This window comes from Halichoerus grypus, chromosome 9, assembly GCF_964656455.1.
Source record: "Halichoerus grypus chromosome 9, mHalGry1.hap1.1, whole genome shotgun sequence".
NCBI classification, from domain to species: Eukaryota; Metazoa; Chordata; class Mammalia; order Carnivora; family Phocidae; genus Halichoerus; species Halichoerus grypus.
In genome coordinates, this window is record NC_135720.1 from 50,110,330 (window position 1) to 50,130,669 (window position 20,340).

Consider the following 20,340-nt stretch of genomic DNA (forward strand, 5'->3'; position numbering starts at 1 on the left):
GATCACTGCAGTGTCCGCGGAGGGCCCAGCTATGAATTGGGGCAGTCAGGAAGAGAGAGCTCTCCTCAAACCATGAGATTTCTTTAACTGAGATAAAAAGAGAGGATAGAGAAGGGTAGATAGCCCTGTCACTGTGATGAGCTAGTTCTCTAAGGTACCAAAATCTGCCAGGTGTATTTCTTGAAATTTTCCTTTTGTTGAATTTTCCATTTACTGGTATTAGACTAATATCATTTTGTTTTTGTTTTGTTTTTTTTTACTACCTTTAGCTGCTTTGGTTAAGTTCCATTGAATAAAGGCACTACAAGTATAAAATTATTAAAAATAGATGAGCACAAGCCTTTCTCTGTTAAATTTATTTAAAAAAAACCTGCTGGCATGCAAAGAACTACAAAGGTAGTTCCTATGTTTGAAAAGATTAGACCGCTAATTAACCTATTTGTGGGTAAAAGGAGAAACAAAGATTAAACTGTAGTGATGTCCTCGTTCATCCGGAGATCTGGTTTCTGCAAACTCTGACACCTAGCATATATTTATACTTTGTCCAAGGATTGAGATGCCAGGACAGTGCTGGAATCTTGTAATACTTTATAAGTATTGCTGAAAGATTTTGTTAAATTCGTGAAAAAGCCTATGAGTGTTTGACAGTAGGGCAGTGGGAGACCGACCCTCGACCCTTCTGCTAGCAGCTGAGCCCAGAGTAAGGCCGCATTCAGAGGCTGCCAAGGCCAGGCTACCGGCATCGGGCCGGACCATGGCAGCTGTGTGGAGGCTGCAGAAAGGGGAACTACACAAGCAGACGGAAGGAATGGAGTGCTCTCAGAATGAGGGGTTAAAATCAGAGCGTGACTCTACTTACATTCCAGTGAGTGATTTTTACTGAGGAGCTGTATCTTTGCAACTTTTAGAATTGTCTGCTTGTTCTGTTAGATCTCTCAGTTGAGAACAGTAAAGTCTCTTAGACAATCTCAGAAGGCACCAGGGGATAGGAAGAGACTGAAAATGCGCCAGAGAAAGGGTCTGTCAGCTGGGAAGTAACAGGCGGTGCTTCAGAGCAGAATTGATGACGAGATAACCCAGGGCACAGGGCAGCGAGTAGAGGACATGGTAACAGTAGAAATCCACATGTGCTGGGCTCCTACCAAGCTCCATACAGTCTTTATCTAGAAGGGAGGTTTCCAGTAAGAAAAGGCACATTCGGCCAAAACCTTCCGTTGAACTAAATGACTCCCTACCAAAGTCTGTCCTACTCTCAGAGATTCTTATAGAGCAAATCCATGGTAGTAAGTCCCATCTTTGATATGTGCCATTATATGATTCTGTGTATGTGGTCCCCACACTTTGACAGCCCACACTTTGAGAAGCGCAGTTCTGTGAATATTTTCTGATTAACTGTTCTACTATTGAAATAAAACTAGATGTTTTGGGGGGAAATAAAGATAATTGGGTATGAATTGGAAATCAACTATGTTTCCTATTTCCTCAGGGCAAGGACAACTGAAATTGAATTTAAACCAGTTTGCAACTTACAGATAAAGATAAAAATATAATCACTAATTTCCAAGTTTAGTCAAGTTGCAATTATCCGTTCTGGATAGAGATTAGGAAAAAAGACACAGAAAAAGAATAATCCCCAAATCAGTTATTTTTAGGCTTCAGATATATTCATAGCAGACATTATAAATATAATATGTACACATTCACTCGTTCTTACTCTCCTCCATACCTGGTTCATGTCAGAAATGAGTATTATTTCTAGTCAGAGCATATAAAAGAAGAGTTTGATGATTTGGTATCAGTGAAATTTTATGGAGTAACATTGAGAGAGGGAGGGGAGTGACAGCGTTTGTGCGTGCGTGCGTGTGTGTGTGTGTGTGTGTGTGTGTCTAGAGGGAGGGAGGGAGAAACAAGTCATTGACAGAGGAATGAGAGCTGAGAAATGGTGTAGATGATACAAGAGCCAGATGACCATTTAAAATTAGAGACTAATATGAAGCAAGAAAGCCTGGAACTTAACATTACCTGCTACACTGAGGTTCCTTCTCTTAGCAGTTCTCAGGGAATCTAGATCCTGGCTTCTGTCCTTTAAATGGAAGGCAAACCAGGAACTGGCATGACCAGGAACATGCAGTACCAGCCCCAGTTGACTGCATAGTAGAAGCAGCCAGCAGGAAGAGAGATGGGACTGTGTCAGAGACAAGAGTGACAACAACATGATGCGGGAGAGAGAAAAGAATTTAAAAGTAGACACTGAAGAGTATTGTTACTCTATTCTTTCATGACGGATGTTTGTGATGACCCTTCTGAGTCATTAAGAAAGATTTTATTTTATAGCCTCTTAAGATGGCAGGTAATGGTGTAATAAAAAACAATTATTGAAGGGATATGTTTCCATTATCCAGAAGACTACATTATGTGAAAGGAAGCCACTCCTGAATGGAGTCAGCTATGTAAGACATTACTCTATGTTTTTTTTTCATTTGGCAGTTTGTTTTATGAAATAGCATACCAACGTTAATTCTAGCTAATGGATATAATTAGACTTTTTTCTTATTTAGCTTGTCTACAGAATGTGATTCCCACATTTAGTAGGCTACTAAACACTGCTTTTCTATACTATACCGTGGTCTGTGTGTTATTTATTTATTGTTTTAGGTTTTTATTTATTTATTTGACAGACAGATGTGAGAGCAGGAACACAAGCAGGGGGAGTGGGAAAGGGAGAAGCAGGCTCCCCGCCGAGCAGGGAGCCCAACGCGGGGCTCAGTCCCAGGACCCTGGGATCATGACCTGAGCCAAAGGCAGATGCTTAACAACTGAGCCACCCAGGCGCCCCCGTGCATTATTTTTTTTTAAACTATTAAATAGCATTTATTTAAGTGGGCAAGTGTGAATATATATCTTACAAAAATTAATTCACCTGTACATTTGGCAAAACGTGAATATAATATTATAGTCAGAATCGAAATTACAGTTTTTCAACGTGTAAAATCCAAATAGAATAATCTATAACTGGTGATTTAAAATACTTAATAAAACTTTTAACTTTTAACTTTGTCTTGGAGTGTCGGAGGATTGGAGCAGCTTAATCCAAGTGAATATATTCAAATAACACCGAGCTCTACGGGTGTCATGCTGTACCTGTAGGTACTTGTATTTATCAGCTTTTAGACCTTACAATTTGTTGAAAAAATGGAAGTTGGTAGCCTTGCATACAAAAGTTGAGTTTTTCCAAATCATTTTATATGGTCTATACTGTCTGTCTATTCTCACAAATCAGAAACTATGCTCTATCATTATGCATTTGATTGCTTTAAAGGAATGTATCCCTATACATGATGATGGTATTGTTTTATTCTGTCATGAGTATTTAACCCTGCATTAGATTATAATTGAATGCTTCAGTGACTACATTATTAATAGTGGTTAGAAAGGCTTTTGCCTAAATATAAATTCATTGCTTGCTAAATTGAGTTTCCCAAGTATATCTTCATTAGGAAATATATAAGTAAATGTTTTTTATTTGGCATTTAATCTGTTATGTGATGATACAGCTATTTCATGTCATATATATATGTTTTCTTAATATAGTTGTCAGACTTTGTATATTCCATCACTGAAAAGTATTTTTATATGTAGGTTGTGATTATACTCAGGAATTATAACCCGAGAACTATAATAAATGTGTATAAAAACTTGTTTTTCTTCCTTCATAGATATATGGGCAATAGGTTGCATATTTGCTGAATTGTTGACTTCAGAACCTATTTTTCACTGTCGTCAGGAAGATATAAAAACAAGCAATCCCTTTCATCATGATCAACTAGATCGGATATTTAGTGTCATGGGGTTTCCTGCAGGTAATTTATTTTTCTTTCCAAAATAGTATTGGAGTCATATTTCAAAATAATTCCTTTTCAAAAGCATATTTTGAGTATTTTTATGTATATTTTTAAGCGAACATAAGTAGATTTTTTTTATATAAGTAACCTTATTTTCTATAACAATATTCAATATTTTTTTGTAAGATAAAGATTGGGAAGATATTAGAAAGATGCCAGAATACCCCACACTTCAGAAAGACTTTAGAAGAACAACGTAAGTAATTTCATATTAAATATAAGTAGTAACTTCAATGGGAATATTTAAATTAATCCTTTTAAAAACCAGATATAGATTAGTATTTAAGCCAGAAATTTAGATTTTAATATATTAATTATGCTTATGATTTAAAGACGATATCCCAGATGTTGGTAACGTACACGTGAGGCTTAGGCTGTAGTATTTTACAAACTTTTAAGAATTTTAAGGGTCAATATAGTGTTTAAACGTCTCTTCTATTTTAGCATGATGAGGGCTGAGTTCAAGGCCGCAACTGTGATTTTATCTTTATCTGAATAATGACTAGTGACCGAAATGCTGGGTTAGGCAACCAGGAAGGATAGCAGAAGGGTGAATGCATGGCCCAGAAGCTGAGTAAAACACACTGGTGGTATATTGAACAGAAATGAAAGAATAAGGGTGACAGCGTGAGAGGAGTTTGTTATAAATGCACACGCCTAGAGGAAAAAAGGCGAAAGAGGTTCTCTTTCGGGCAACTTAACTGGAAAATTTCAGGACAGGATGGCTGTAGGAACAAAAGCAGACATGATAAAGAGAAGTAGGAAACGGCACTCATTTTTGGCCCCTCTTGTACACAGTCCCTGGTGGAGTGTTTTTCTTCTATCTGTCTCCTAAAGATAACACTCATATTGCTCAAGGTTCTGTCTTGGGCTCTCTTCTCACTCTAGACGTTTTCCCTGGGCAGTTTCTCTGATTTTAATGGCGACAATTTACCATTGATTATGCTGATAACTTCCAGTTTATGCATCCGAGTAGGATCTCTTTTCCAAGTTTCAGACCCACTTGTCTAATTGCCTTATGGAATCCCAACTTGAATGTTCCATAAATACTTCAAGTTACATGTCCAAAATTGAACTCATCATCTATCCTCCCACACTGTCCTCCCGCTGTATTTCCTATCTTAGGAAATGACTCCATGATTCACCCAGTTGTTCAAGCCCAAGACCTGAGATATCCCTGATCCTTCTCTTATCCCATTCTCTCCCATTTCACCTTGTGGGGTCCAAACAGTTAGTAAGTCTAGGCAGTTCTTTGTATTTCTCTCCATCTACTCTGCCACTATTACAGTCCAGACCACCGTCTCTCACTTAGGATCCTGCAGTGGCCTTCCAAGTGGTATTGCTACCTCCAGTCTTTATTCCAACTCACTGTCTATACTGCAGTCATTGCCAAAAGCAAATTGGATCATGTTGGTTTCCTAGTTGCTCTTAAATCACCACTGCCCTCAATTCTTTAGGATGGCTTATGGAGCTTTGGCTTATACATCACCAAATTCATCTACTAAGCCACTGTCCACTTTGTATTCTATAGTCTGGACATCATGAATTTCTTTAAGAATCTGAAAAACCCAGAGCTTTTTTTGACCTCTGGGTTTTTATATATGCTGTTCCTTCAGTCTAGGATGTACTTTCCTCCCACTCATTTTAACTCCTCAGATTAACTCCCATTTTTCCTTTCTACTTATCCTTTAGGTCTTGGCTTAGGCATCACTTGCCTGCGGAGGTCTCCCTTGACCTTCTAGGTCTGAGTTAGGTCGTCCCCCTCAGTTCTCCCGTAGCCTCCTTGCTGCTTCTCTCCGCACTGATGACTTTGCACTACAGTTTGCTTTTGAATGCTTCTCTGCCTTTCCCTCTAGATAGTATGGGTTATGTCTACTCTGTACACCATTATATGTATCCCCAGGGCCTGGTACATAGTACATGCTCATTAGTTACTTGTCAAATGGTATTAATGAAAGTGGTACAAGTAATTGAAGACACGCTAATAGTGTAAAAGAGAAAATTAATGTAAGCACTTAACATTTATTTTAGTGTTTAAAGACCAAAGGAAAATTTTCACATAAAATGATAGCGTTTACAGTAACCAGAAATAAAAGGAGAGAGGTTTTAAAAGATAAATGAAATTCAGTTGGAAAAGTAATAGGAAAAGCTCAGTGATAAGAGCCCATATGTCTTATGCAAATGGTTCTACCCCTGTGAAAGCAGGCTACTGATACAAAAGATGAAAGGACTGTATTAAAAATTAGCTAAATCTAATAGAGTACATACAAGTCACTAAAGTAAAATATAATTTAAAAATTTCAGAAAACATGATGTGAAATGACATAAAAGGTAAAATAACTTGCTTTCATTGTATCAGATGAAAAGGACCAAAAAAATTACTCTTTAGTGAATTGGGAAGGATAGTGAATAGAAGTTTCTGTAATCTTCCCAGAGCTCTTATTAGCTCAGTAGAAGGCAAGGTGAAAGTAGAATTAAAAGGAAATCTCTAAGTTGACTTTAAAATTGAATGTTCCAATAAGCATGGTCCAATATTATGATAGAAATAAATAACTTAGAATCTGGAGTTAACCCAAGAAACCAGTTGATTTAACATGAAGACCAAAGACATATATGTGGACAAACTCCATTTCTATATAAACTTTAAAATTTCTTCCCATTAACAAACTTAGTGGCTACCTTGCTAATAAAAATGTTCCTGGTATTGGGGGAAAAGATGTAAAAAAAAAAAAATTTTTTTTTTTAAGATTTTATTTTTAATCAACCTCTGTACCCATCTGTGGAGCTTGAACTTAATAACCCTGAGATCAAGAGTCACATGCTCTACTGACTGAGCCAGCCAGGCACTCTGAGGCAATTTTAAATGAATACACATGGCAAAGATTTTTTAAATGAACATACCTAGGGTTGGCAAGGGTACGATAAAATGGGCACTCTCCCTTGTATGCGACTGCTGAGCACAATGTTTCCCAAACTTTAACGTACATACAAATCACCTGGAGACCTTATTAAAAATGCAGGCTCTCGGGGGCCCATACTGCTGAGCTGAGGGCCAGCTTTGTGTAGCAAGGTTCTAGAGCACATTAAAATGGCTTTGAAATGTACATATCCTTTGACCTAATAAATCCAAGAATTTATCCTATGGAAGCAGTCAGAGCAGCCACAAATGGCTCACTACGTCCTTACTATGTGTCAGACGTGGTGCTAAGCCCTGACCTACATTTTCTCATACGGTCCTCACAACAACTATAAGATAGGTATGATTATAATCCTCAGTTTCCAGAGGAGGAACCTGAGGCTTTCATAGGGGTTAACGAACTACTCAAGATCACACAGCTGGTAAATGCCAGGAGTCAGGGTCTAGAAGGGGTCCCTGATTCTCACCTGCTGTGCAGCATTGTCTCCCTACCGTGCGGATCAGATGAACCTACAAGGACCCATATTTCTTAACTATTGTGAAACAAACGACATCAGTAACAGTAGGAATATACAACCACTGCAAATTAGTAGTTTAGGTAGTGTTAGACAAGGAAAAATGTTTATGAAACATTATTATTATTAAGTGAAAAGAGGTAGGGCAGTTTGTATAGTATGATCCCAATTTTATAAAAACAAAACAAAAACCCCTCTGTGTTTGTATCATACATAGATACATAGCAAAAATGCCAAAGGAAAATTAGCAAAATCTCAACAGTGTTTGGGTGCTTTGTTTTTTTTTTTTTTTTTTAATCACTGAGTGGCTGGACTCTGAGTGATTTCAGTTTTCTTCTCTATACTTTTCTGTATTCTCTAAATTTTCTACCATAAACATATATATTACTTATTTTTTGGCCTTTTTAATGTGAAATATTTCATATATAGGAAAGAACATATGATGAAAACACGATACGTAGTCTTTTTAGAATAATAAAACGAATACTCCTCTACTCACCCTTCAACATAAGAAATAGAACATTACTAAGATTACTGAAGTGCTCTGTGTACCCTGCCTTCCTGTTCATGTCCCTCCCAATGGGTCAACATGGTTCTGAATTTGTATTTATCATTCCACATTTTTTATTCTGGTTTTGCTACGGATGTATGTATCTCTCAGTGGATTATTGTTTCAGTTTAATATATCTTTGAACTTTTTATAAATTATAGTCTGCTTTTATTTGCTTTTATTCCCCACTCAACCTCTGTATTCATTTTTACTATTGTGTAACTTTCCATTCTGTGAATATATAACAATGTAGCCATTCTTTAATTGATAGACATTTGTGTTGCTTACAGTTTTTTTTCACTACAGAAATGCTGCTAAGAACATTCTTGTTCATGTATCCTGTGATATACCTGCACAAAGGAATCTCGTAGAGTACCTACCTAGGAAAGGAATTGCTAGATTTTAGGTTGTTCACATTTTCAACTCTAATGGTTAATGTATAATTGTTTTCCAAAGCCGTTGTAACAATAGAAACTCTTGCGCAGGGTGTTTAACAATTCCTACTTCTTCACACATTTGCCAGTATTCGGTTATGTGTTCTTTTATTAAGCAGAAAAAACAATGGCCTAAACATGTATCTTATAGGAAAACCAATCTGGGAGCTTTCCATTAAAAAATACAGATTGTGTAAACTGTACTTCAGTAATAAACATTTTATGGGGAAAAAAATGTGTGAGTGTTCCCAGTGATGTGTGATTGTCATGTCCTCTTGCAGGTACGCCAACAGTAGCCTCATAAAGTACATGGAGAAACACAAGGTCAAGCCTGACAGCAAAGTGTTCCTCTTGGTAGGTGCCTCTCTTCCAGACGGGGACGTTGGATCTGTGGCACAGGCCACCTTGTCCCGTTCACCATGAGATTGTCCTAGCTATTCCTCCTCTTCAGAAAGAAAAGAAATTGGTGGATGCTGAGGCAAAATGAAATATTTTTCTTTTGAGATGTCACCCTTGACTTCTAGACTTAATTTTTTCCAATGATTTATCAGCAGGGAAGAAAAGTTACACTTTTGAAGGGCTTTAACGCTAATGATTTCTGCCAATTTCACATCAATGTGTGTAGTGTACTAATAGCGCGATGAGCTCTACAAAATGGCATTGATATTAATCCTGCTAGACATTTATACAAAAGTCAAAACATTGATTTATAAGCAATCTTTCCATGTGCTATCAGTTTCTCATGTGTTACTCTAGCTTCAGAAACTCCTTACTATGGATCCAACCAAGAGAATTACCTCGGAGCAGGCTCTGCAGGATCCCTATTTTCAGGAGGACCCCTTGCCAACATTAGAGTATGTATCCTACATTTTCTGTGTCCTTTGCTCCAGGTTGAGGGTGTCGGATGGTGGCTGAAAGTAAGAGAAACACTTTACTGCAGTGTTACTGAAGTTCTCCATTAATACTACCTTGGAGAAAAAGTACTCAAGAAAAAGGGCCTGTATTGGGAAACAGGCAAAGCTATAGAGAGGTGTGAATGAAACAAGTATTTTAGGAATGACCGTTATTCAGTATTACAGAAAAAAACTAAAGCTGAGAACAGGTGGGACTTTTAGATCAGTCAGCCAGATGAGTTTATACAATTAGTATAAAACTTAGACAACAAATTTTTTTGGGGGGGCGGGGGTGAGGGGCAGAGGGAGAAAGAGAATGTTAAGTAGGCTCCACGCCCAGCGTGGTGGGAGCCCAATGCAGGGCTCAATCTCATGTCCCTGAGATCATGACCTGAGCCGAAATGAAGAGTTGGATGCTTAACTGACTGCACCACCCAGGCATACCACAAATTCTTTTCTTATTTGCTTGAATTAAGTTGTCTTGGGAGGCATCCAGCAAATATTAGCTATAGAGGAAGAGTGGAAAATATGTTAAGGAAAAAAAGTGGAATCTTAAGTTAACATTTAAGGTCAATGATATTGTAGATTTTAGGTCATGATGTATATTCTTTTTTTTTTTTAATGATTTTGTAGTGTGTTTGCTGGCTGCCAGATTCCATACCCCAAACGGGAATTCCTTAATGAAGATGAACCTGAAGAGAAAGGCGACAAGGTATAAGCTAGGGTACACTCCACTTCCAGAGAGTAAGGGAGGCAAAAAGAGAATTTAGGGAAGTATGATGTACTGATTCCTACGTATTTAACTGCCTTTAATTAAGTATGTATTGACGTGACTGCAGATGTACTTTGCAATTTGAAATATAATAAGTTTACAGATAAATGAACTTCTGATTTCTTTTAGAGCCCATTTTATTCCAGGATTCTTTTCTTTTTTTTTTTTTTTAAGATTTTATTTATTTATTTGAGAGAGAGAGAAACAGCGTGAGAGGGGAGAGGGTCAGAGGGAGAAGCAGGCTCCCCGCTGAGCCGGGAGCCCGTGTGGGGCTCGATTCCAGGACTCCGGGACCATGACCCGAGCCGAAGGCAGTCGCTTAACCAGCTGAGCCACCCAGGCGCCCCATTCCAGGATTCTTAATTGTTGCATTTTGTTTGTTCGGTGTCAACACCATCACTTTATAGCAGCCTGCTTTCAAAGCATCTTTCTCTTCTTTGCTTGTAATTGGATATATCAGGCCCTCCCCGTATCCCTCTACTTCTCCAAACTCCTGATGGAGACCAGGACCGCTGGGTCCGTGCGTGCAGAACGACTTCCTGGGTGCCGCGTGCTCTCCAGCGGGCTGTCTGCGACTGGGCTGGAGGATGACTGCGCAATCTTAAATGAACCCCAGAGAATGAAACCTGTTCAGGACTCAGTACTCGGACCTCTGGGGATGCTGCATGCCCCGGCTGTAGTCACTGCCGTGTCCCACCTAGGTCGCTCTCCAGCTCGGTCGCAGTCACGTGTGCATATCCAGTAATCGAAGTAATGTCCTGTTACAAAGGAAAAGAAAAAGAAAGCACTGTCCTGTTAATGTAGTTTCATACCGAGTTTGCCTTTTGGTTTTTCTTCCAAGAATCAGCAGCAGCAGCAGAACCAACATCAGCAGCCCACAGCGCCCCCGCAGCAGGCGGCGGCCCCCCCGCAGGCGCCCCCGCCGCAGCAGAACAGCACCCAGACCAACGGGACTGCGGGCGGGGCGGGCGCCGGGGCCGGGGCCGCGGGGGCCGGCCTGCAGCACAGTCAGGACGCGGGCCTCAACCAGGTGCCTCCGAACAAGAAGCCCCGCCTGGGGCCTTCGGGCGCAAACTCGGGCGGGCCTGTTATGCCGTCAGATTATCAGGTACGGCCCTCGCTTTTGTTCTTGCTAGCGGCCATACGTTTTATGAAATGGGAAGTAGGATTTTTTTTTTTTTTTTTTAAGAGAGAACGAGCGAGAGCTAGAACACGAGCAGCGGGGAGGGGCAGAGGGAGAGGAAGAAGCAGACGCCAGGCTGAGCAGGGAGCCCCAAGAGGGGCTCGATCCCAGGACCCCCCAGAATCATGACCTGAGCTGAAGGCTGACGCTCAACCGACTGAACCACCCAGGCGCCCCAGAAATCAATTTTATAATAGAGCCTTTTAGACTTAAGTAGTACTTGACTCTAAAGTTTGTACAAATGGTACAATCTTATTTCTAGGTCATTATATGAAAATGAAGATTGTGGCCATATTTCATGTAATTGCAAAACATTTCATTTCTTGACTTGTTTTTCCGGACTTCGTGAGGAGGGAAGGTGAGGCAGGCATCTCCCCCCTCAAAGAAGATTTCTCATATTACCCTTCCAGCTGCCTGTCAGCTTTGGGTCAGAAAAAGATAACAGATAAGCAACTGAAAGAGAGCGGAGCAGCGGCTTATTTTGGACAAAATAAGCTGCATACTTGAGAAAGATTTGCTGTCATCGAGAGGAAATAGTCAGTAGCCATGAAAACATAGAAAGGGATTAAGCTTGAGACTTTTCAGAAATCACTGTTAAATCTCATTGTAAGTATTTTTGAGACTAGAAAATACTTTTTATTATTAAGATAAAAAAAAAAACCCTACGATTGTGTGCTATCTGTCTAAATGTGGTGTCTCTCTTGATGGGCTGGGGGCTCCCCGAGTGTGGGGTGGGGATGGGTGGAAGCTGGTGGTCCAGGCGGTGAAAGGGTAACAAAGGAGATAGAAGTTTACTGAATACAGTGCAAGAGAGCAGTGGGCAGGACCACAGAGGAGAGGCCGTGTGCCAGGAGGCTGGGGGTGGGGGCTGTAGTTAAAGCGGGAAGGGGAGGAGGTATGATGACTATGGAATTCTCCCTTTTTTGGTGACTGTGCCTGGTTGTAAGTAGCCCGTTGGTCAGCTAGGGCCTGTGGATATCTTGAGGTGGGTCCCCTGAGGGGGCTGTGTTCAGCAGCCAGGAGGTCGCTGTGGGCTCTTTTGCCTTGATCAAGTTTTGTTGCTCAAGCCTATTGTCTAAAAGCGGCCTCTACAGGTTGTACTACTAATTTGGGAAACTAAAGAGAAAAAAGTCTAAGGATTATTAGTATTTGGGGAGAGAGAGGTAAAAATACCTGTGAAAACCATAGGGAATACTGCAAACAAAACAAAACAAAACCCCACAAAACCTCATTTTCTTTCTTTTTTTTTTTTTAAGCTCTCATTTTCAAGGAAAGTAACCAGCTAAGATCTAAGAAAGGGGGGGAACACCCTTAAAACTTGTAGATGTAGATCCTCAGGGTGCTGGTGGAAGAGGAGCAAGACGATGGAGATAATAGAAAACAAAACCACAGGCAAGGGAGTCATAAACTCACTGATGAGGAACGGGAATCAAGAGAAACATTAACGAGAAAGACATAATAAGTAGCTGCCTCAGCTGGCTTTACATTTGGAATATATCTGCAGACGAATGTGTTTTCGCACAACCTCTTCTCTGAAAACTTCTCTTGGAAGAGTCCCTGCAAGCAGAGGAGTACACAATAGTACTTCCATTGGTTCTGCTGGCGAAAAAACAAAACTCCACAGAGTAAATGTGAAGATCGAATTGGCTTTATTAAATGATCTGTGAATTGGGCAGCACCCCATCTAGCAAGCAGAGGGGAGCTCCCAGGAGTTGTGCAGAATGGAAGGTTTTTATAGGAAGGAGGGCAGGGCAAGAAAGTTATTAGCAAAAGAGAAGAAAAGATTGTTCCAGGCTGGGTCACTTTCCCTTATGGGGGAAGAGCAGAGGTCTGAGTGTGCGAATTACCTCATCTTCCTTTGGGGGAATGGAAAGGGCCCAGGTGGCAGACTCTTTGGCAACCATCAGAAAATTTCCTGACTGACCTGGTAAACTACATTTCTGGGGAAAGTTGAAACTGCAGTTAGATTAGGTATTAAGCTCTGGGTTGGTGACTTGGCCTAAGTGACACCATTTGGTGCCTGTGGTTTTCTTCTCTAAACACAATGAAACTAATCAAGGGCTTCATTTTGATCTACTAAAAACAGCTTGCTATTTGGGTAGTAGTCATGAACATTATTTGAATTTTATTATAAATTCCTTTCCCCCTCCCTGACTGTAGTTTAGTTTATTCCTATTATGTGAGCACCAGACCTCTATTATATACTGGTTCATCTTTGTGTCTCTGATTTTATTATATTAACCTGAGTATAGTCCATTATGGACAGATTACCTTCCTACTGTATTCCTTTCAAATCCAAGAATTCTTCAAAATGTTTCTTTGTCCCGTACTGTGCTATCTACTTAAAAATAAAACAGCGTATCTATGGAATTGGTAGATATTTCAGCTACTTAGTTGGAGAGATCAGCATGACGTGGGGGTGAGAGAACCCCATTGCACCTACCTGCGACTCACATTTCAACATGTTTGTTCTTTGCCTAGAGTGGAGGAACTCTCGTGCTGAATTTAATCTGCAAAAGTAAAATAATCATAGCCAGCGTAGCAATTGTAGGTCATGTGAGTGGCAAGAATATGTTTTTCATAATAAACTTAAAAATAAAACATGTGAATTTGGAAGCCCGAAAGGCTTCTTACACTAACACATCTAGTGTCATGAGCACGCCACGAAGGCACAAACACAGTTCCGTCTTGCCACATGTTGGCTTTATTCAATCATAAAGCAAGATTAACATTATAAAGCAGGTGCAGGGTTCCAAACTCAGTGACTTTTCACCACATGATTAACTTGGCTCCTTACACGGCACACAGAGCAGAACACAAGCCAAGTCACACAACAAACGACGTAGCATAAGGGGTAGGAAGTTATCGAACCAGATGAGAAGTCAGTCTGTGGGCGCAGAGTTGAGATAAGGCCTCAGTCTGGTCCCGGTCAGCTCTCGGCACTTCGTGCTTTGGATGTTCAAGCAGCGAAGGATCTCAGTTCTGTTCAGAGATCAGTCGGGCAGAGCCTTCGGCTACAGGTGCCTTTTTGAAGTGGTCAGACATAGAAGGGTCAGTGTCTGAGGAGTGGGACAGTTTGCTGCAAAAATTCTCCCTTTTTAAAGGGATTTAATCAGTCTTGGGCCCCTGCCAACCTCCTCTGCATCCGCTGATAATCAGTTCTGAGGTGTCATCCGCTGGTGCTGGTCTTGGCAATATCTGGGAGTTACAGTCCCTTAGCTGCTGTGTCATTGCTTGACACAGGCCCCTGCTTGACATGAGTGACTCCATCTTGCTCTCTGCAACTAGCCAGAGTTCTGTAATGGGGAAGGAGCTAAGCAGAGCTGTTTTTCACCGAGACTATCTTATGGCCCTGCTGTCTTAGACCAGATGTTGCAAGTTCAGTTTGGCAGCCTTTGCACATTGAGTAGGGGGCACCCTGCTGATTTGTCCTTCCTTAAACCCCCGGTGCCACCTCAAGGTCATTTACATTTTTTACTCCAAGTAATGGTTTTATTAGTAAGATCTTTCCCACTTTGCTCACGGGAAAAACCAGCCTTCCGAGCTTAGCTGAAGACCCTGGTTCCAGCTCTGCTTATCTCTAACTAGGCATCATGTTCTTATTCTATAGATGATTTTTTAAACATATTTTTCATATTTGCCCTTGGTACCATGAAGATGAATGTTTCATTTAAGGTAATAACAAAACATTGAATTGAAGTACATTTGTCTCTGCTTTCTCTTGAGGGCATTTTCATGTATGAACATTTTTTTCATTCTAAGTGTTACCTGAGGTTTATGCAGCACACTTGCTGCCACCTCACCCTGCCTACCTGCCTCGCTTTGTCGTATCGGAACCTCCACCTCTGAAAATTCTCTTCTCTAGAAATGACTTCTTAATCATCGCTTTGTTATTTATAATGAGGAAATTAACAGCACATCCGTATACATTATGAATACCACTAATTCAGTGCCACATTGAGCGTTCTTGTTTGCCAATCTCAGTTACACACAGAACAACTAAGCAGAGTTAGTCAGTACCAAGAGCAGGGGGCCGGCCTACATTTCCCTTCTGCCTTTCTTTGCCACTGCGGCGTATGCCCCCAAAGAAATCCAGCCAAACTTCATGCCTGCCAAAACATGTCACAATGGTGGCAGGTCGTGGTTCCAAGTACGCAAAATGTATTGACGAGCTCACATCAGCTGTCCGCTACTGTCACTCTGAACCAGGAGCCTCTGAAAATGGTTCCTGCACCCCATCCTGTCGTGATGAACACCCTCAGCTGTTCTCTGCCTCCCCCAGTGATTCCCTTTTTCCCTTTCCTTCCCCCAGCACTCCAGTTCTCGCCTGAATTACCAAAGCAGTGTTCAGGGGTCCTCTCAGTCCCAGAGCACACTCGGCTACTCGTCCTCGTCCCAGCAGAGTGCACAGTACCACCCGTCTCACCAGGGCCACCGCTACTGACCGCCGCGGCCCAGAGCCCAGACTCCAGCAATATGATGTCCGCATTGGAAAGAACCAAAAAATGCAAACGATGATGCTGTTTAAAACTCGTCCACTTAGGAGGAAGACTCCATCCTGAGCATTTTGCAGGACTGACTGATGTCTCTTCTTTATGGGCTTAAAGAAGATTTTTGTGAAGTTTCCCCAACACCCTTTCCCTGCATGTGTTCCATTGTGACTTTGATCCAGAGTCTGATCTAATCCCAGCACTTAACTTCTGTAACCTTCAGCATTTTTTGGAAGGATTTCCTGGTGCACCTTTCTCATGCTGTAGCAATCACTATGATTTATCTTTTCAAAGCTCTTTTAATAGGATTTTAATGTTTTAGACACAGGACTCCAGTGGTGTATAGTTTTATACTTCATGAACTGATCTAGCAACACAGGTAAAAATGCACCTTTTAAAGCACTACGTTGTTTTCACAGAATATGACTGTTTTGCTCATGGAAGTCTTAAACAGAAATTGTTACTGTCCCAAAGTACTTTACTATTACGTTTTTATTTATCTAGTTTCAGGGAAGGTCTAAAAAAAGACGAATCGTGGGACAGAGGGAACTTACAACCAAAAACAGCCTAGATCTTTACAGTTACTATGCTTTATGCTACGAAGAACTGAAGTATGTGCTAGTTTTTATATAATCAGTCATTCATACGGAACGTAGTTCCCAGAATCACCTTGTTCTGAAGAGTATTCAGTACTTAAGAATTCTCATTTTAACCTTCATGTAGCTAAGTCTACCTTAAAAAGGGTTTCAAGAGCTTTGATGAACTGCAGCCCTCTGGTGCCCCATACCAGAAAGCAGAAGAGAGTATTAACTGCACTAGGGTTTCTTTAAGGAGTAATGTTGATCAAAGGATGTGTTACTTACCTTTGAAGGAAAAGCTTTTAGCGTGTATTGTATATAAAGTTGGCTTCTCTAAAGAACTGTTGGTTTCTTCACGTCGGGGTTAGCTTGAGTAACTTTCTTACATAATCAAGAGTACTCAAATAGAAGCCTGCAAATTAATTTGCAAATTAATCTGCTTTTAAAATAAAGAGCAGCGTTCTGCATTCATATTTGCATTAGACATAGAGTGACTATTTTTAAAGCATGTTAAAAATTTAGGTTTTATTCATGTTTCAAGTATGTATTATGTATGCATAATTTTGCTGTTGTTACTGAAACTTAGTTCTATCAAGGATCTTTTCATTGCACTGAATGCTTTCTTTGCCCCTAGGAGAAAACTTAATAATTGTGCCTAAAAAACTATGGGCAGATAGTATACACGACTATACTAGATAAAGTGCATATTTGCATTTCCACGATCTATGAATTAGAGGTTGAGTTCTTTCTTAGCCAGTGAAAGGAGCCCCTCACTCCCCAGAGTCACAGGAAATGTAAAGACTTAGATCTCCCATTGTAGTGTAAGGGGCAAGAAATTTGTGTTCCTCTGAATGCTACTAGCAGCACCAGCCTTGTTTTAAATGTTTTCTTGAGCTAGAAGAAATAGCTGATTGTTGTATATGCAAGTTATATGCATTTTTTAAAAACTATTCTTTGTGAACTTATCTACCTGGTTATGATACTCTGGGTCCATACACAAGCAAAATAAGATTTTAGACAGAAGCCAGTATACATTTTGCACTATTAATGTGATACTGTAGCCAGCAAGGACCTTCCTGATCTCAGTATAATAATGCTTATTAATAATAAAAGCTATATAGTGACACTCATGAACATCGAAGATGAAACAGTCGGCATTGCTCCATTGGAAGGAATTTCTGATCGTCTCAATGGTAATTCACCCCTTCCGTTTGTTTTTTTTTTTAAATGGGAAATTAATAGCCCTTTGCATAACGTAGCTACCTGTATAAAGTTCTATCCTGTGTCCTGAAGCCTCACTGTCCAGAGTTATGGGTCATCAGATGCTCCCTGCACCCTCACCACGTGCCCAGTGCCAGGCTGGCCGGAAGACTCAAAGGGCAAGACACACTTCCTGTCCTTAAGGAGCTTAGGATCCATTCCATTGACAGTAAGTTGTCCTGGGATGAGAGGAGTGGCTTATAAGAGTATGAAGGTCCTTTGGTTTACTTCTAAACTCACTTGGATAGACTTATTATTCCAGATTCTGCTGTGTGAGAAACAGTGTTATCCAGAGGTTTCTATCTACCTTAGAGAAAGCCAGTGATTAACTATCACAACAGGCATTAGTGCGGATCTGAAATGTTCACAGCAGCCTTCAGCAACAGTTGGGTGGCCCTTATAAGCAGAACGCACTCCTTAAGTGGTTGTGGGAAATTACAATGAAAACAGAAGCTCTGTTGCTGCCTTTGGGGGGCACTTACATTTAATAAGAGGAAAGCCCACCTATGTGCATGGACCAAAATACCATGCCCCTGAATACTTTATAAGCAACTTTGATACACTATTCTTGTGATATGTGCTTATATAATCACAGAACTACCCTGCTTTCCTTGAAGATAGCTAATTTTATTGGCAGAACTGATAGAGAAACCATGAGGGGATTTCATCCGTTTTTCCTAGTCCACGGTGTTCTCCAGGATACAGCCAGATATCCCCATTATTCTGGTCACTGTGCTGGTACTGGCCCTTTTCTTCTTCTTCTTGCCTCGGAGTTGGGGATGCCCAGTTGGGCCCAGCACCCTTGAAATAATTTTGGCTCATGATTCCCTTTTCCCTGTGAAGGGGAACAAAGTCTTTAACCTTCTTTTGGACCCTAAACTGTGGGACCTCGAGGGAGATCTGTGAAGCTTTTTGAGGTTAAAATTTACCTTTGTGGTCCCCAAATGACCTCATTCCTCTCTGAAAACATATTACTGTCTTGTTCCCTGAGAATGCAGGAAGGGCCCCCACCCCCTCAGCCCATGAGAACACCCAAACCAAGGGAGGTTATTTGAAAGGAAGGAAGGAATACAAGTGAAGGTTCTCTGCCCTCCATATTACAAATCACTTTTCGAATTAGCTTTCTGGTGAGGTGTGTGTTTGAGAAAAGGGATTCTAGAGTTTCAGGGGAGCTGAGCTCAAGGGGAAGGTAGCCTGGTGGCAGGGCTGTTACTATGAGGCTGAAGCAATCCTTGTGATAAAAGTAGATCGTGCAGTAACTTACGAAAACCAAGGGCATGTATATTTTTATATCTGTGTGTTTTTAAAACTTTAGTACTTAGAACTTTGGCCTTCTGCACTACTCTTTCGCTCTTCTAAACATAATTTACATTGAAGAATGGAAAGGGACGACGTTTACCTACATGTTCACTGCCTCACTCCTGGTGAAGCAACTGCTGGGTGTATACCTCTGAAATGATGCTGTTTTCTCTGCTCAAGGGAAAAGGAAACATCGTCGGACAATAAGATTTGCAGCTTAATCTGCTTTGAATAAAATGATGTGGCAGAAACTATACAATGAAGGAAGAATTCTATGAAAATTGCAAATCCTGAACTCTCTGGTGATATCTTTCTAGGGAGTGGAGAAAGGCAATAAAATAGCAGTTAACCTAAAGGAGGCTCGAAGGATTCAAGTATAAGTAATATTTTATATCAAACATAGCAGTTTAGGCCCCCATCATCTTCAAGAGTAGTCACAGATATCATATAAAGCAATGTTCATTGTTTTAGGATTTTTAAAAAAATGTGTTGTACCTAAGGCCATACTTACTCTTCTATGCTATCACTGCAAAGGAGTGATATGTATGTATTATATGAAAAAAACCCTTAATGCACTGTTATCTCCTAAATATTTAGTAAATTAATACTATTTAATTTTTTTAAAGATTTGTCTGTGTAGACACTAAAAGTATTACACAAAATCTGGACTGAAGATGTCCTTTTTAACAACAATTTAAAGTACTTTTTATATATGTTATGTAGTATATCCTTTCTAAACTGCCTAGTTTGTAATTCCCATAATTCCTATTTGTGAAGTGTACCTGTCTTTGTCTCTTCTTTCAGCCATTTTCTGCACGCACCCCTCTTTCTATGATGATAGAGATGACCGTGTATGCTTCCCCCACTCTGGCGCGAGGCATGCGCTCAGAGCCGGCTGCCCCTCAGCGAGGCACGCTCCGTGGGGGGCAGGAGAGCAGCTACTTTGGAGCCCGAGTGTTTCCCCGCTTTTGAGTTGTCCTGACATCCTTCTTGAAATGACTGTTAAAACTAAAATAAATTACATTGCATTTATTTTATATTCTTGGTTGTAATAAAATTTAATTGACTTTGTTCCTCTGTGGATTTTTTTAAGTCTAGAAAAACTCCTGTTAATACGTTTTAGTGTCAAAATTTTATCTGCATGCCTAGAAGCTTTTCAGATAACACTTGTCCTGCAGAGATGCAAAGTCTCCCTGCGAGTTGCAATATGCTGTTTTATTCAGGATGCTTCTGATGTCACAAAACCACGGACACACTGCTTACATATACCTCAGAGGCAAAATGACAGTTTTAAAAACGTTTCTTGGGAAAACATCCTTTCTATAAGAAAATGAAGATTAGAATGATATTTTAGAAAAGAACAAATAGGCAGCATTTTGTGGGTAGAGTGGCATTGGGTTCTTCTCCTTTTTATAAGAACACTCTTTTTTACCTGGCTGTCCCTTATAACTTACTTGATGAACCTAATGTGGTTACCCCAATGGTCAAGGGCATCATGGAGTGAATTGAAGAATGTTTAAGTGACACAAACACAAAACTTCCATTTC

General features: G+C 40.4%; 1 protein-coding gene across 6 annotated transcripts in view; it reads left to right on the forward strand.

Annotated features, from left to right (window-relative positions):
* Positions 1 to 19,864, forward strand: part of CDK19 (cyclin dependent kinase 19) — a 171,104-nt gene extending 151,240 nt beyond the window's left edge. For 5 of the 6 annotated variants that reach the window (XM_078054871.1, XM_078054872.1, XM_078054869.1 and 2 more), the window contains 7 exons: positions 3,717 to 3,860; positions 4,029 to 4,098; positions 8,600 to 8,672; positions 9,075 to 9,172; positions 9,845 to 9,923; positions 10,825 to 11,091; positions 15,479 to 19,864. In XM_078054871.1, the coding sequence (XP_077910997.1) occupies positions 3,717 to 3,860; positions 4,029 to 4,098; positions 8,600 to 8,672; positions 9,075 to 9,172; positions 9,845 to 9,923; positions 10,825 to 11,091; positions 15,479 to 15,610 (863 nt within the window). In that variant the 3' untranslated portion in view covers positions 15,611 to 19,864. The remainder of the gene's footprint in view (positions 1 to 3,716; positions 3,861 to 4,028; positions 4,099 to 8,599; positions 8,673 to 9,074; positions 9,173 to 9,844; positions 9,924 to 10,824; positions 11,092 to 15,478) is intronic. The other variant, XR_013441156.1, reaches the window with a different exon arrangement.
* Positions 19,865 to 20,340: the final 476 nt, after the last annotated feature.